This window comes from Schistocerca gregaria, chromosome 10 (genome assembly GCF_023897955.1).
Source record: "Schistocerca gregaria isolate iqSchGreg1 chromosome 10, iqSchGreg1.2, whole genome shotgun sequence".
Classification (NCBI taxonomy): Eukaryota; Metazoa; Arthropoda; class Insecta; order Orthoptera; family Acrididae; genus Schistocerca; species Schistocerca gregaria.
In genome coordinates, this window is record NC_064929.1 from 130,257,103 (window position 1) to 130,272,404 (window position 15,302).

At 40.8% G+C, this 15,302-nt stretch overlaps 1 protein-coding gene across 5 annotated transcripts in view; it reads left to right on the top strand.

The window, feature by feature from the left end:
- The window catches only part of LOC126293188 (S-phase kinase-associated protein 2-like), a 114,544-nt gene that overhangs the window by 67,185 nt on the left and 32,057 nt on the right, over nucleotides 1-15,302 (top strand). For all 5 annotated transcript variants that reach the window (XM_049986304.1, XM_049986302.1, XM_049986303.1 and 2 more), the window contains one exon: nucleotides 8,617-8,802. In XM_049986304.1, the coding sequence (XP_049842261.1) occupies nucleotides 8,617-8,802 (186 nt within the window). The remainder of the gene's footprint in view (nucleotides 1-8,616; nucleotides 8,803-15,302) is intronic.

Genomic DNA, 15,302 nt, shown 5'->3' on the forward strand with positions numbered 1-15,302 from the left:
GGGGTCACTTGAGGGCCTGCAACCAACCTGTCTGCTCACTAGAAACAGTGGATCTACACTCACTCACACTCATAAACTAAGGATAACTACAAAATTTCGTGCCACACAAGGTGACACTACGCAAAACTGGTGCTAATAGCATAGGCACATACGAAACACACACGACACAGATCTGTAAGTTCACGGTATCGGTGATAAGTTGAGAAAACTGTCCTGAAACACGTGTGCTACATAACGCCACTGTTTCCTGCCCATGTTCCCAGACATCAATATGGGATATGATCACCGTGCGCACGTACACAGGCCGCACAACGGGTTGGCATACTCTGGATCAGGTGGTCGAGCAGCTGCTGGGGTACAGCGTCCCATTCTTCCACCAGTGCCTGTCGGAGCTCCTGAAGTTTGAAGACGTACAGTGATACGTCAACCGATAGCATTCCAGACGTGCTCGATGGGACTGAGGTCTGGAGAACAGGCAAGCCACTCTATTCACCTGATATATTCTGTTTCAAGGTACTGCTCCACGATGGCAGCTCGGTGGGGGCCGTGCGTTGTCATCCATCAGGACGACGGTGGGACCCACTGCATCCCTGAAAAGGCAGACGTACTGGTGCAAAATGATGTCCCGATACACCTGACCTGTTACGGTTCCTCTTTCAAAGACACACAGGGGTGTACGTGCACCAATTATAATCCCACCCATACAATCGAACCACGACCTCCATACAGGTCCCTTTCAAGGACAATAAGGGGTTGGTATCTGGTTCCTGGTTCACGACAGATGAAAACTCGTCGAGAATCACTGTTCAGACTATACCTTTATGTGTCCGTGAAAATAAGCTGGGACCACTGTCCCAATGACCATGTACTGTGTTCTTGACACCAGGCTGTACGGGCTCTCCTGTGACCAGTGACCAGTGGTCAGTGGATTTCACCTTGCAAGTCTCCGGGCGAATAAACCGTGCCTGTTCCATCGTATGTAAACTCTGTATCTGGAGACAACTGTTCCAGTGGCTGCGGTAAGGTCCCGAGCAAGGCTACCTGCAGTACTCCGTGGCCGTCTGGTGAGATATCGGTCTTCTTGTGGAGTTGTACACTGTGGACATCCCGTACTGCAGCACCTGGACACATTTCCTGTGTGCTGGAATCATTGCAATAATCTTGATCACACTTTGTGGCACACGGAGGGTGTGTGCTACGACCTGCTGTTTTTTGAGCAACCTCCCAGTCGCCCAGTATTCTACACGTCATAATGTCATCAATGTGTGTTCTTTGAGCCATTTTCAACACACAGTCACCATTAGCATATCTGAAAACGTCTGCACACTTAGTCGCTGCACTATACTCTGACATGCACCAACACACCTCTGTGTATGTGGATTGCTGCCAGTGTCACAGTGTGATGACCACAGGTCAAATGCATGGCATGGTCATACGCCGAGGAGATTTAAACCTGCATACTGCCCACCAGAGCATTGTTTCACTATGTATCAGCATTATCCTTAATTTATGGGCATGAGTGTACATCTGCAGTTACGGTCTGGGGTCCGATTTCATATGAAGTCAGGAGCACTCCTGTGGTTATCCTGCACGCCCTGACTACAAAGGTGTAAGTCTGTCTGGTGATCCGACCTGTTATGCTAAATTCATGAGCAGCATTCCAGAGTTTTTACCAATAGGATAACGCTCGCCCACATATGGCTGTTGTAACCCAACACGCTCTATGTAGTATGGATACATTGCCTCGGCCTGTCTCCAAATCGAGCAGGTACGGGACATCATCGGATGACAATTCCAGTGTCACCCACAAATGGCATTAACTGTTCCTGCATTTACTGAACAGCTACAACAAACGTGGAACTCCATTGCACAAATTGACCTCCAACATCTGTCCAACACAATGCATGCACATTTGCATGCTTGCATTCAACATCGTGGCAGTTACATTTTTTTGTTAATGTACCAGCATTTCGTATTTGCAATGGCTTATCATGCACCTACATGAACCTGCGGTCTTGCAATGTTAATCACTGAAATATATGCTAGGCAAATGTATTCTCAACATTTCGTCATTGTGCAATAATTATTTTTTGGTGGCACAGTTCCCCCCCCCCCCCCCCCCCCATTAGTATAGAATTTGGGTAATGACTCCACTTGCTGGCCTTTCAGATAAAATGTATTTTATACCACTAATTCCGCTGATTTTCAAATGATGGAGTGCAGCAAACAGTCATTTCCCCTCCAGCTTTATTACAGCAAATCCAGATTTTGGCTAGTAACTGGCCATTATCAATGCAGTTTTAATACATGCCCAATTACGCCAACCCCTGTAGTTCATGCTCCTGTCCCAGATCATTCGAGACTCTTGTATAAAGATGGTAGGCTTCGCACAGAACACATTGATTGGCTGTATTGTTTAAATTATTACTCAGTATTTAAATTTGGACAGAGTGAAGAAGGCATAGCTGAATTAATCTGTGCATAGCTTTTTGATGTTGTCGAAGTTATGGGCAATGTTCCGAGGCTGAGGCTGCTGCTTGTGCGAGTTTATACAAATAGGTTTTGGTAAGATGATTGACGTTTGTCTTTAAATAAAAAGTCTTGGCTATGATGCTGTTTGCCACCAGATGGTTTCCTTCCAAATTCTGATACACTTACACTATGGGTTATAATATTCACACGTATTAGGGACAACAGGTTTTAGATTGATCCTCAAAATGCAAGCAGTTCCTGACAACCAAGTGCGTTGTTTGCGTCGAAGCATTGGAGACCTCATAAAACCTCCAGTTTCAGGCTGGAGTTGTTGTTGTGGATTTTATTTACAAACTCTTGACACAGGTTAATACTGTTACAAGTACTAGAAAAATGTGAAGATTACAGGTTGAGAATAATGCTTACTGTAACTAGTGGTAATTATTTATGGAAATATGTTGTTTTATTGTGTTTACAATGGTATACCTAATAGGACTTCAGCATGTTTTCCACTCTGATTTTCAAACAGATGTTTTGCAGTTTTGTGTTTCTCTACAAATAAGTTACATCTGTTTTATTTCCATATCATAATTTACAAATAATGAAAGTAATTTTCGTGTGAACGGTTTTGTGAATCAATGATGCTTTTGAATTCAAAATTACGGTGAAATTTTCATATTTAGATTTAGCAGCATTGCATTCTCTGGGTCACCTTCAACATTCAAAATAACCTTCCTCCCTTAAGAATGTGTCATTTTGTTCCATTAATATTGACTTGCAAGGAATGTCTACATTTTTGTGTACCCTTCTGTATATTTTTAGCCCTGCTGATAGTGACACAGGGGTTGAAATGTTGGTAGATGTGCAGTAAATAGATTACTAAGAACTGATTGCTGTACATTTCTCTGTTTTGAGTTTGTCTAACCTGTCTGATGCTTTCCAGATGTTTAAGTCTTTCTCTTTCATTCTGATGTATTCTTGAAATCTACCTTTGAATGTGCTGCCAGTTTGCCCTATATACCAAGTGGAGTGTGAATTGCCTTTTACTGCATATAGACTGGATTTACTCACCGGATTTAATTTCTCGAATTTCATTCTTAGAAGAATTACTAGTTCATTAGTTATGTGGAACCCAGTACACGTGTTTATTTCATTAAATACTTGTATGATCTTAGATGTGATAGCAACATAGGGCAAAGTAATGATTTGCTTTCAACCTCTCTTTAGTAGGGTAATTCCCTGTTAACATAACTCCCACTATAAAAGATTTTTTTTTTCCCAGTTGTATATTTCTGACATCAAATGTGCCCTATATTACTTTTTGGTGGTAATTTCTCTCAAAGTGTCCAGATCATTATTTACTTCTTCAGCACTCCTCGAGTTATAAGTCTGCTTCTCAAGCAACACAGGTTTTATTAAACACGCATTGCAGAACCAGCGACTAGCTGTCAAATAAGCTATTGTGAAAATACTGATATGAAGAATATAATCTGACAACTACATATCATAAAATGTCAGATCAGGTGATGATCAACCATTATCACTACAGTAACACCACTGGAACATGACTAACAAGAAAATAGGTGCCGACAGAACAGTCAGTATTGCAGGGGTGTCAAAACTTTCAGATGTTACCTGATAATTGTACAATGTCCTCGAAAAGCATATAACAGGTGGCAGGTGCAGAAAAATAAAAATCGTTTCTTAGTTAGTATCAAAGTTTCACTTCCATATATTAGAAATTGCGTAGTCATTACTTTGTAAAATTTTCAGCTTTGTATCCTTCCATGCCTTGTCACCCAAAGTTTTGATTATTGTGCCACATATCATATGAAACTGATGTAATTTATTATTTATAGATAATAGCTGTTATAGCTGTATATTTGGTTTAGGCAATATATTGCAAACTGGAGGTCATTTACTGGGTTCCGAATAATTATTTGCTATTAGCAAAGAGCTGAGTGAAACCACCTGACAGATTAAAACTGTGTTCTGGACTGCGATGTGAATTCAGGACCTTTGCCTTTTGCTGGCAGATTCTCCACTGACGGAGCTACCCGAGCATGAAACTCAAACCATTCTCACAGCTTTACTTCAGAGCAAGCTGGAAGCTGATGAGAGCAGAGGGAAAATATTATTCCAGAGAGCAGTGTTCATGGACCTTGCTATTGGTGGGGAGTCTTGTGTGCCTCAGCGATAGAGATAGCTGTACTGTAGGTGCAACTGGAACAGAGAGGCCAGACAAACGTATGGTTCTTGAAGAGGGGCAGCAGCCTTTTCAGTAGTTGCAGGGGCAACACTCTGGATGATTGACAATCTGGCTTTGTAAAATCAACCAAAATAGCCTTGCTTTGCTGGTACTGCAAACGGAAGAAAGCAAGGGGAAATTACAGCTGTAATTTTTTCTGAGGGTGCATACAGCTCTACTGTATTGTTAAATGGCGATGGCATCCTCATGGGTGAAATATTCCAGAGGTAAGATAGTCCTCCATTCATATCTCTGGGTGGGGACTACTGTCGGACATCATTACCAGGAGAAACAGAACTGGCATCCTGTGGATTTGAGTGTGGAATGTCAGATCCCTTTTTCAGGCAGGTAGGTTAGAAAATTTAAAAAGGGAAATGGATAGGTTAAAGTTATAGTGGGAAATGAAGTTTAGTGGCAGGAGGAACAAGACTTCTGGTCAGGTGAATACAGGGTTATCAATACAAAATCAAATAGGGGTAATGCAGGAGTAGGTTTAATAATGAACAAAAAAATATGAGCTTGGATAAGTTACTACAAACAGAATAGTGAATGTGTTACTGTAGCAAAGACACACGAAGCCCACGCCTACAACAGTAGTACAAGTTTATATGCCAACAAGCTCCACAGATGATGAAGAAATTGAAGAAACGTATTATGATATAAAAGAAATTATTCAGTAGTCATGGGGAGGGGGAGGGGGGAGACTGGAATTAGATATTAGGAAAAGGAAGACAAGGAAAAATAGTAGGGAATGAACGGGGAGCTGCCTGGCAGAATTTTGCACAGAGCATGTGTTAATTGTAGCCAACAGTTGGTTAAAAATCATGAAGGAAGGCTGCATGCATGGAAGAGCCCTGGAGGCACTGTAAGGTTTCAGATTATGTAATAAGACAAATATTTCAGAACCATATTGTAAATTGTAGGTCAGTTCCAGGGGCAGTTCTGGACTCTGACCACGATCTACTGGTTATGAATTGTAAATTGAAAGTGAAGAAACTGCAAACATGTGGGAATTTAAGGAGATGGGACCTGGATAAACTGAAAGAACCAGAGGTTGTACAGAGTTTGAGAGAGTGTTAGGGAATGATTGACAAGAATGGGGGAAAGCACTACAGTAGAAGAATGTAGCTTTAAGAGATGAAAAAGAGAAGGCAGCAGAGAATCAAATAGGTAAAAGAACAGGGCCTAATAGGAACCCACCCTTGTATAACAGAAGAGAAATACTGAATTTAAGTGATGAAAGGAGAAAATACAAAAATGAATTAAGTGAAAAAGAATACAAATGTCTCAAAAATGAGATCAGCTAGAAGTGCAAAATGGCTAAGGAGGAATGGCTAGAGGACAAATGTAAGGATAGAGAAACATATATTGCTAGGGGAAAGATAGATGCCACCTACAGGAAAATTTGAGAGACCTTTGGAGAAAAGAGAACCACCTCTATGAATATCGAGAACTCAGATGGTAAAAAAGTCTTAAGAAAAGAAGGGAAAGCTGAAAGGTGGAAGGAGCATATAGTGTGTCTATTCAAGGGAGATCAATTTTATAGCAATAATGGACGTAAGTGAAGATGAGATTGGTGAAGGTTACTGCGTATCATTAAATTATGTGATACAAGCATATTATGTTATTGTAAAAGTGCTGTTGGATTTCACAATAAGACACATACATTTATTATATAATGTGTGTGTGTGTGTGTGTGTGCGTGTGTGTGTGTGTGTGTGTGTGTGTGTGTGGCATGTTGAGGGTTTGCAGTATTTCTAAATTCTCCTATTCTGATATGTCATTCTCATGTCAACTTTTATATTAATCGTTATATTTTATTCATATATTTATTCTTGGGAAAGATTTGGTGCATTAACTTGGATGATACTGACCATAGAAACATTTGAAACACAGATATTCCAAACACCACAAGCATCATGCAAAGATCGGTTTGTCACAGTGACATTTCATCTTATGAATCTCACTCTGTAAATAAATATCATTATCATTGGTGAAGATTTCGCATGATGGCAATAATTTTGTGGCAGACCATGTACAAGTGGTCGCTTTCCCGGAAATAAGTGCTTGCAGTTGATTATAAATTGAGATACATTACAGAAATTTCACTGAAAAAAAATTTCAAATAATTTTCTCATTTTTTAAGTCATTAATTTTATATGTAATTAGTAGGCTAATAAAGGTGACATTATAACAATATACATTGGAAAAGATTCGTGTAGTAATCTTCTACCGACATGAAAATAGAAAACAGAAATAAGAGTAATGATGAGGTTTCAAATAAAGAAGCTGCGACTCTAACAACTGTGCCACCATTTCGTCTGAGGATGCTGTACAGTACAAGGCACATGAAGTCCCTGGAAAATACCTCAACAGTTTTGAATGTCATTTTTTCATAAATAGTTGAGTGTCTACGGGCAAGTTGAGACACTTGTTCACTTATTTTGACCCCTCTTTCACCGAGAAAAGTTTCTGGGTAATCAGGTTGTAGTTCTTGCCATGTTCTCATCATAAGTGTATGTGGAATGTAGTAAGTGAATGGCTACACCCTTGATCGATTCCTTTGTTGATCTTTATTGGCCTTGTCTTTTTATTCCCAGTATTTATCTGCATTTTTGTGTGCCGATATAAATTATTTGTTACTCGTATTATGTCTCAGATACCCTAATTTTTTTGAAGATGTGCAAAAGCTTGATTCTGTTCACTCTATCAAAAGTTTTTTCAAAGTCTGAGTTTCCAGGTAGCATTCTCAGCATTTTTCAGTTAACTGGCACGCAATATTAGCATCGCCACTAGAACACCGTCTCTTTCTAAAGCCATTTTCTCATCATCCATTAGAAAGGCACAAGGTATCTTCCTCATTCTGTTGTTAATACTTAGTGTAGAGTTCGTAAGAAGCCTTTAGTACCCTTGTTCCTCTATACGTGATGTCTCAAACCTTTTGCGTCAAATTAAAATGGTATATAGTGGGTACATAACTGAGTACATTGAGATAGGGAGCTAATAGTCAGAAATGCATATTATTGTGGACATACACATTGTAGCCCGCATAACTACAACATAGCTCGTAGTAATTGTTCAAAGTGATGACCGCCAGTCTCGGTGCCTGTATTGCAGTGACGAATGAACTTTTGTTGCACTTTTCCAGAGATCCTGGGTGCCTGTTGTACCAGGAGACAGGCAGTGTGTGTCTTTGGTAGTCAGGGGTGTACACTGTTTACCACCCACTGCCTGTTCCTGTGTGCAACAAGCACCCGGAATCTTTGCAGGAGCGTAGCAGAAGTGCATGCGCCATTGCAATAGATGCATTAAGATTGGTGATAATCACTTCTAACAGTATTGTGGGCTATTGGTTGTTGCATGGTGTACACTGTGTATGTCTGTAACACAATAAATATGCATTTCCGACTATTGATGCCCTGTCTCAAGATAATCATTTGTGGACACACTATCACCTATTTCAATTTGACCAAAAACATTTGAGAGAGACTGCAGTTCTCATAGACATTTCCTCCTCCTCCTCCTCCTCCTCTCTGCAGAGCTATATCACCTCCACTGGCTTCCACGATTCAGGTACTACTCTTGTCTTTCAGCATCCATTTAAGAGATGTAAGATCTTCTGTTGTTGCTGAAATCCTCTATATTTGAGGAGTGCTATGTCAATTCCAGGCCTGGAAGCTTTCCTGTCTTTCAGAACCTTCTGTATCTCATCTAGGGTGATGTCCATTCTCGATACAGAATTTGGTCCCCTTCATCCTCTGAAGTTGCTGTTTCTTCCTCTTCTTTGCCATTTTCTTTCTCCACAGCTTTTAGCTGTTATATGCAAGTTTCATTACCAATAACATTTATGTGTGCATGGAAAATGTTTAAGAATGAAATGTGTCACATGCCAACAGGTCTGTTGTGCCTCTGCTGAAACAGTGTAGCACTTCACTCAGAAAACTGCGGCTGGTATTTTTTGACACACCACGCGCAATGGAGGCTGTGGCATTTGAAGCTCTTGGAGAACTGCACAGTCTGCACGAGCTGTCCATCCAGTATCTGGGTACATTTGAACCCCAACTGATCTCTCGTGCATTTCGGTAAGTTACTTGTCACTTGTTAATCCTATTTTAGATTACTTCACCATTCTTAACTACTCAGCACTGTTACAGATTATGCTCAGACAATAAATTGTTGATGGTTCAAACCTGCATCTGATCATCCCAATTGAAATTTTATGGGATTTACCTAAACCATTTCAGGCAGACGCCGGGATGGTTCCTTTGAAAGGGTACGGCTAACTTCCTTACCTAATCCGACGGGACCGATGACCTCGCTGTTTGGTCTCCTCTTCCAAATTGACCAATCAGTTTTTGAGAAAATATTCCTTCCGAATCCCGTGCCACTTTCCTTGATGCTGATCTCGTCCTCACTGGAGGCCAGCTGCACAGTTCTCTCCACATCAAACCTACTAACAAACAAGAGTACTTAAATTTTGACAGTTGCCATCCTTTCCATGTCAAACATTCACTCCAATATAGCATCGACATTCGACGTACATATTTGTTCGGATGCAGACTCTTTAGAGCAATACACCACCATTCTCACCTGGATGTAATTACCCGACTGACCTAGTTAAAAAACGGATTTCCCAGGCCGTCACATACAATCCTGGTGCTGCTGATCCATCCACAAAACAGCTTCAGAGCACACCATTGGTGTCTCAGTATTATCCTGGTCTGGAATGTATTAATCAGCTACTTCAACAGGGCTGTGACATCCTAAAATCGTGCCCTGAAAGGGAGATCCATTCTGTCTGAGATTTAGCCCATCACACCTAAAATAGCTTTCAGTCACCCTCTCAATCTCCGCATTGTGCTTTTCAGACCCTATGCTCCTTCTGCACCCTTCTCCCTACCCTGTGGCTGTGACCGTCCCTGCTGGAAGACGTGCCCTCTGCACCATCCCAGTACTACCTGTAGCAGCCTTGTGATTCTGGGAGACTTTCCCAAAGCCTACCCCTTTGCTAGACCTCTCCAGTACTTTCCTTTGCCCCTCTTCCTTCCCTTTGTCTGAAAAGGAGCCACTGGCTCCGAAAGATTACCTGATTATAACCTACCTCCTTTTATGTGTGTTTTCTGCCGCCACTTGGTGAGTACATTAGATTATACTCAAAGCTGGATAAGAGGAGTGTTTTCTATGTACGAGGTCACTGGAAAAGCTGTGGTGACTAATTTTGTCTCGAAAATGGCAGTGACTAAAAAAATTATGAAATATGCAAATGGAAGGTTAGTTCACATGCGGAAATTAAACGTAGGGACATGGATGAACACACACACAGCTGTAAAGATGTAGACGAGAAAAAGATTAAACTGATGTAGTTGCTTCAGATGTGTTTTACTTTCGGTTGCAACAGTACAGGGCAGGAACATGGACCTGTAACATCCTAGTCCCCCAAAATAGTCTCCCAACGAATCCAGCACATACTGACATTGCTGTGGAAGATCCCGAATACCAGTGGTCTAACCACGAGTGAATCGTCAGATGTCGCACTTCACTGCTGTGGCAGTGTCTTTATGTATTTGAAGGTGTGTTCTGTGAAACAGTTCTTTCAGTTGTGCTACGAGGTCCCAATTTCAAGTCAAGTCTGGCGAGTATGGTGGATGCTCCACTACTTCCGATCTTCATCGCACAAGCAGGTTCTGTGCACGTGCTGCCCTGTGGACTCTTGCGTCGTTCTGAAGAATTAATGCATCGGGTAGACGTTCATGACATTTCTCCGAATAACCCATTGTTGGTGTTGCTGGAAAGTGTGACAGTAGCACAGTGCATTAACAAAATGGCACAGAATGACTCCTTTAATGTCACTGGCTATTGGCTATAATGACCATTAACTTAACAGGAGAGCAATTGCTATGAAATTTGTGCCTGCATGGCGAACCCGGATGACACCATTCTGTGGATTGTTTCTCTGGACTGGCGCTTCAGTTCTGGCTCACGCTTCAATTCTGGCTCATGCTTCAGTTCTGGCTCGTAGGGCCCAGTCCAAAATTCATCTGTAGCAACGATTCTCGCAAGCATATTGTCTCCCTCCTTTTGGTAATGTGCCCACTTTTCCACTTACTGTATGAGGCACACACTTTGCAGCAACTTTGCACGCCTGTAGCTCGTTGTCTTGAATGCCGATGCCTTGAATGCATGTAGTTTGTAATGTACTATTGTGTACTGTTGGAATTGACAGTAAAACATGTTGGTAACAACAATTTTTTTCTCGGTCTTTTTCTTTGTGCTATATCTATATGGCAGTGTGCGTATTTGTGCATATCCTTATGTTTAATGTTTAAATATGAACTAACCTTCTATATTATTTCAGAATTTCTTAATTCATTACTATTTTAAAGACAAAAAATAGTTATCGTGACATTCTTGATGACTCATATCTATGATATTCTGAAAATCATTTGACTTTGTACCACACCACTGCTAGTTAGTGGAACTGCCAGTATGTGGGGTATCAAACAAAAGTAACTGGACCTGAGAACACAGTGTGTCAGCTCAGACGGGTGGGCACTGAGGGATGTAGAAGTAAGTTGAGGCATACGCCTAGGAAGTGTGTGTGGAACCTTGTTTGTGTTGTGCGACACTGATGTGGCAGACAATATTAATAGTAAGCTCAGACTTTTTGTACATGACACAGTTATTTGTAACAAAATATTGTCTTTAAAAGTTGCAGAAATATACAGATTTTGATAAGATTTCAAAGTGATGCAAAGACTGGCAACTTGCTTCAGATGTTCATAAACGTAAAATTGAGCACTTCAGAAAACAAAGTGTAGTGTTCTATGATTTCACTAGAAATGAGTCACAACTGGATTCACTGTCATTCGCATATTGTGGAGGAACAATTTGCGGAAACATCAGGTAAGCTCATTTGTAACTAAAGCGTGTGGCAGAGTTAGATTTTGGGGTCAGATGTGGTACAAATGCAGCAAGCCTACAAAGCATATCAATTACAAAACACCTGTGTGATGCAGACAAAAATATTACTCAAATATGTTGGGCCTCTACCAAGCAGAACTTGTACGAGGAAGGGAAGTGTATGTGGTCACAAGTTTGTTTGACCTGTGAGAAAAACGCTAATAAACCTTAACTAGCAGACGCTTGAAGATAGATGGCAATTATCACCCAAAAGTTTCTAGAACTTACATGAAATGAGAAATATATTACAACCATGTATATGTTGATCCCATAGTAGCAGCGAAGACAAAATTAGAGTAATTGCTGTGTCCACAGAGGTATTTAAGCAGTCAATCTTCATGTGCCCTGTATAGGGATGGGATGGGATGGTAATACGATCTAATCAGTGGTAAAATGAAAGAACCCTCTGCCATATACTCCAGTTGTTTGCAGATGTAGATGTAGATCTAAATATAGCACCTGCAGTGCTATGGTCAGTGATAAACAGGTGCATTCTGATCCCTGGCACCGACTGTATACTGGTAGTAATATGATAGCATTAGTGTTTACCTTTACACTTACCAAAATGGTTCAAGTAATTGAAAATCCCCCCAATTATGAGAAATGCACGATGATTCGATTTGTGTGCAGACGACGTGAAATGTTTCAAAATTCATCGACGAATTAGTGTTCTTCGTAGAGGAAGCAGTAAAAGCTCGATGCAATGGTAAGAAGTGGAAGTGCAGTGTAGACGACCACTGGACTGCAAGAGGATAAGACCAAGTAACTAATAAAGTAATAAGTCATGGAATTGTAAGAAAAGAGATTTGTGGTACAACTTTACTAAAATATGGAAAACATTGCTAGCAGTCGTCCTGTGTTGTTATTGTTGTGGTCTTCAGTCCAGAGACTGGTTTGATGCAGCTGTCCATGCTACTCTGTCCTGTGCAAGCTTCATCATCTCCCAGAACCCACTGCAACCCACATCCACCTGAATCTGCTTAGTGTAGTCATCTCTTGGTCTCCCTCTATGATTTTTACCCTCTACACTGCCCTCCAATACCAAATTGGTGATCCCTTGATGTATCAGAACATGTCCTACCAACTGATCCCTTCGTCTGGTCAAGTTGTGCCACAAACTTCTCTTCTCCCCAATCCTATTCAATACTTACTCATTAGTTATGTGATCTACCCATCTAATCTTCAGCATTCTTCTGTAGCACCACATTTCGAAAGCTTCTATTCTCTTCTTGACCAAACTATTTATCGTCCATGTTTCACTTCCATACATGGCTACACTCCATCATCAGTTCTTTTGCTCCCCAAATAGCAAAACTCCTTTACTACTCTAAGTGTCTCACTTCCTAATCTAATTCCCTCAGCATCGCCCGACTTAATTCGACTACATTCCATTATCCTCATTTTGCTTTTGTTGATGTTCATCTCATACCGTTCTTTCAACACCAGGTCCATTCCGTTCAGCTGCTCTTCCAAGTCCTTTGCTGTCTCTGACAGAATTACGATGTTATCGGCGAACCTCGATGTTTTATTTCTTCTCCATGGATTTTAATACCTACTCCAAATTTTTATTTTGTTTCCTTCACTGCTTGCTCAATATACAGATTGAATAACATAGGGGAGAGACTACAACCCTGTCTCACTCCCTTCCCAACCACTGCTTGCCTTTCATTGTAAATAGCCTTTCGCTCCCTGTATTTTACCCCTGCCACCTTCAGAATTTGGAAGAGAGTATTCCAGTCAATATTGTCAAAAGCTTTCTCTAAGTCTACAAATGCTAGAAGCTAGATTAAGGAAGGGCAAACCTACATTTTTAAGATAAGTCGTAGGGTCACTGTTGCCTCATGTGTTCCAACATTTCTACGGAATCCAAACTGATCTTCCCCGAGGTCGGCTTCTACTAGTTTTTCCATTCGTGTGTAAAGAATTCGCGTTAGTATTTTGCAGCTGTGACTTATTAAACTGATAGTTCGGTAATTTTCGCATCTGTCAACACCTGCTTTCTTTGGGATTGGAATTATTATATTCTTCTTGAAGTCTGAGGGTATTTCGCCTGTCTCATACATCTTGCTCACCAGATGGTAGAGTTTTGTCAGGACTGGGTCTCCCAAGGCCGTCAGTAGTTCCAATGGAATGTTGTCTACTCCGGGGGCCTTGTTTCGACTCAGGTCTTTCAGTGCTCTGTCAAACTCTTCACGCATTATCGTATCTCCCATTTCATCTTCATCTACATCCTCTTCCATTTCCATAATATTGTCCTCAAGTACATCGCCCTTGGATAGACCCTCTATATACTCCTTCCACCTTTCTGCTTTCTCTTCTTTGCTTATAACTGGGTTTCCATCTGAGCTCTTGATGTTCATACATCTGGTTCTCTTATCTCAAAAGGTCTCTTTAATTTTCATGTAGGCAGTATCTATCTTACCCCTAGTGAGATAAGCCTCTACATCCTTACATTTGTCATCTAGCCATCCCTGCTTAGCCATTTTGCACTTTCTGTCGATCTCATTTTTGAGATGTCTGTATTCCTTTTTGCCTGCTTCATTTACTGCATTTTTATATTTTCTCGTTTCATCAATTAAATTCAATATTTCTTCTGTTACCCAAGGATTTCTACTAGCCCTCGTCTTTTTACCTACTTGATCCTCTGCTGCTTTCACTACTTCATCCCTCAAAGCTACCCATTCTTCTTCTACTGTATTTCTTTCCCCCATTCCTGTCAAATGCTCCCTTATGCTCTCTCTGAAACTCTGTACACCCTCTGGTTCTTTTAGTTTATCCATGTCCCATGTCCTTAAATTCCCACCTTTTTGCAGTTTCTTCAGTTTTAATCTACAGGCCATAACCATTAGATTGTGGTCAGAGTCGACATCTGCCCCTGGAAATGTCTTACAATTTAAAACCTGGTTCCTAAATCTCTGTCTTCACAATATATAATGTATCTGATACCTTTTAGTATCTCCAGGTTTCTTCCATGTATACCTTCTTTTATGATTCTTGAACCAAGTGTTACTTATGATTAAGTTGTGCTCTGTGCAAAATTCTACAAGGCGGCTTCCTCTTTCATTTCTTTGCCCCAGTCCATATTCACCTACTACGTTTACTTCTCTCCCTTTTCCTACTACCAAATTCCAGTCACCCATGACTATTAAATTTTCATCTCTCTTCACTTTCTGAATATTTTTTTTATTTGATCGTACATTTCTTCAATTTCTTCATCATCTGCAGAGCTAGTTGGCATATAAACTTGTACTACTGTAGTAGGTGTGGGCTTCGTATCTATCTTGGCCACAATAATGCGTTCACTATGCTGTTTGTAGTAGCTTACCCGCATTCCTATTTTCCTATTCATTATTAAACCTACTCCTGCATTACCCCTATTTGATTTTGTGTTTATCACCCTGTAGTCACCTGACCAGAAGTCTTGTTCCTCCTGCCACCGAACATCACTAATTCCCACTATGTCTAACTTTAACCTATCCATTTCCCTTTTTAAATTCCATGCTCTGATCCGTAGAATGCCAGTTTTCTTTCTCCTGATAACGACATCCTCTTGAGCAGTTCCCGCCCGGAGATCCGAATGGGGGACTATTTTACCTCCGGAATATTTTACCCAAGAGGACGC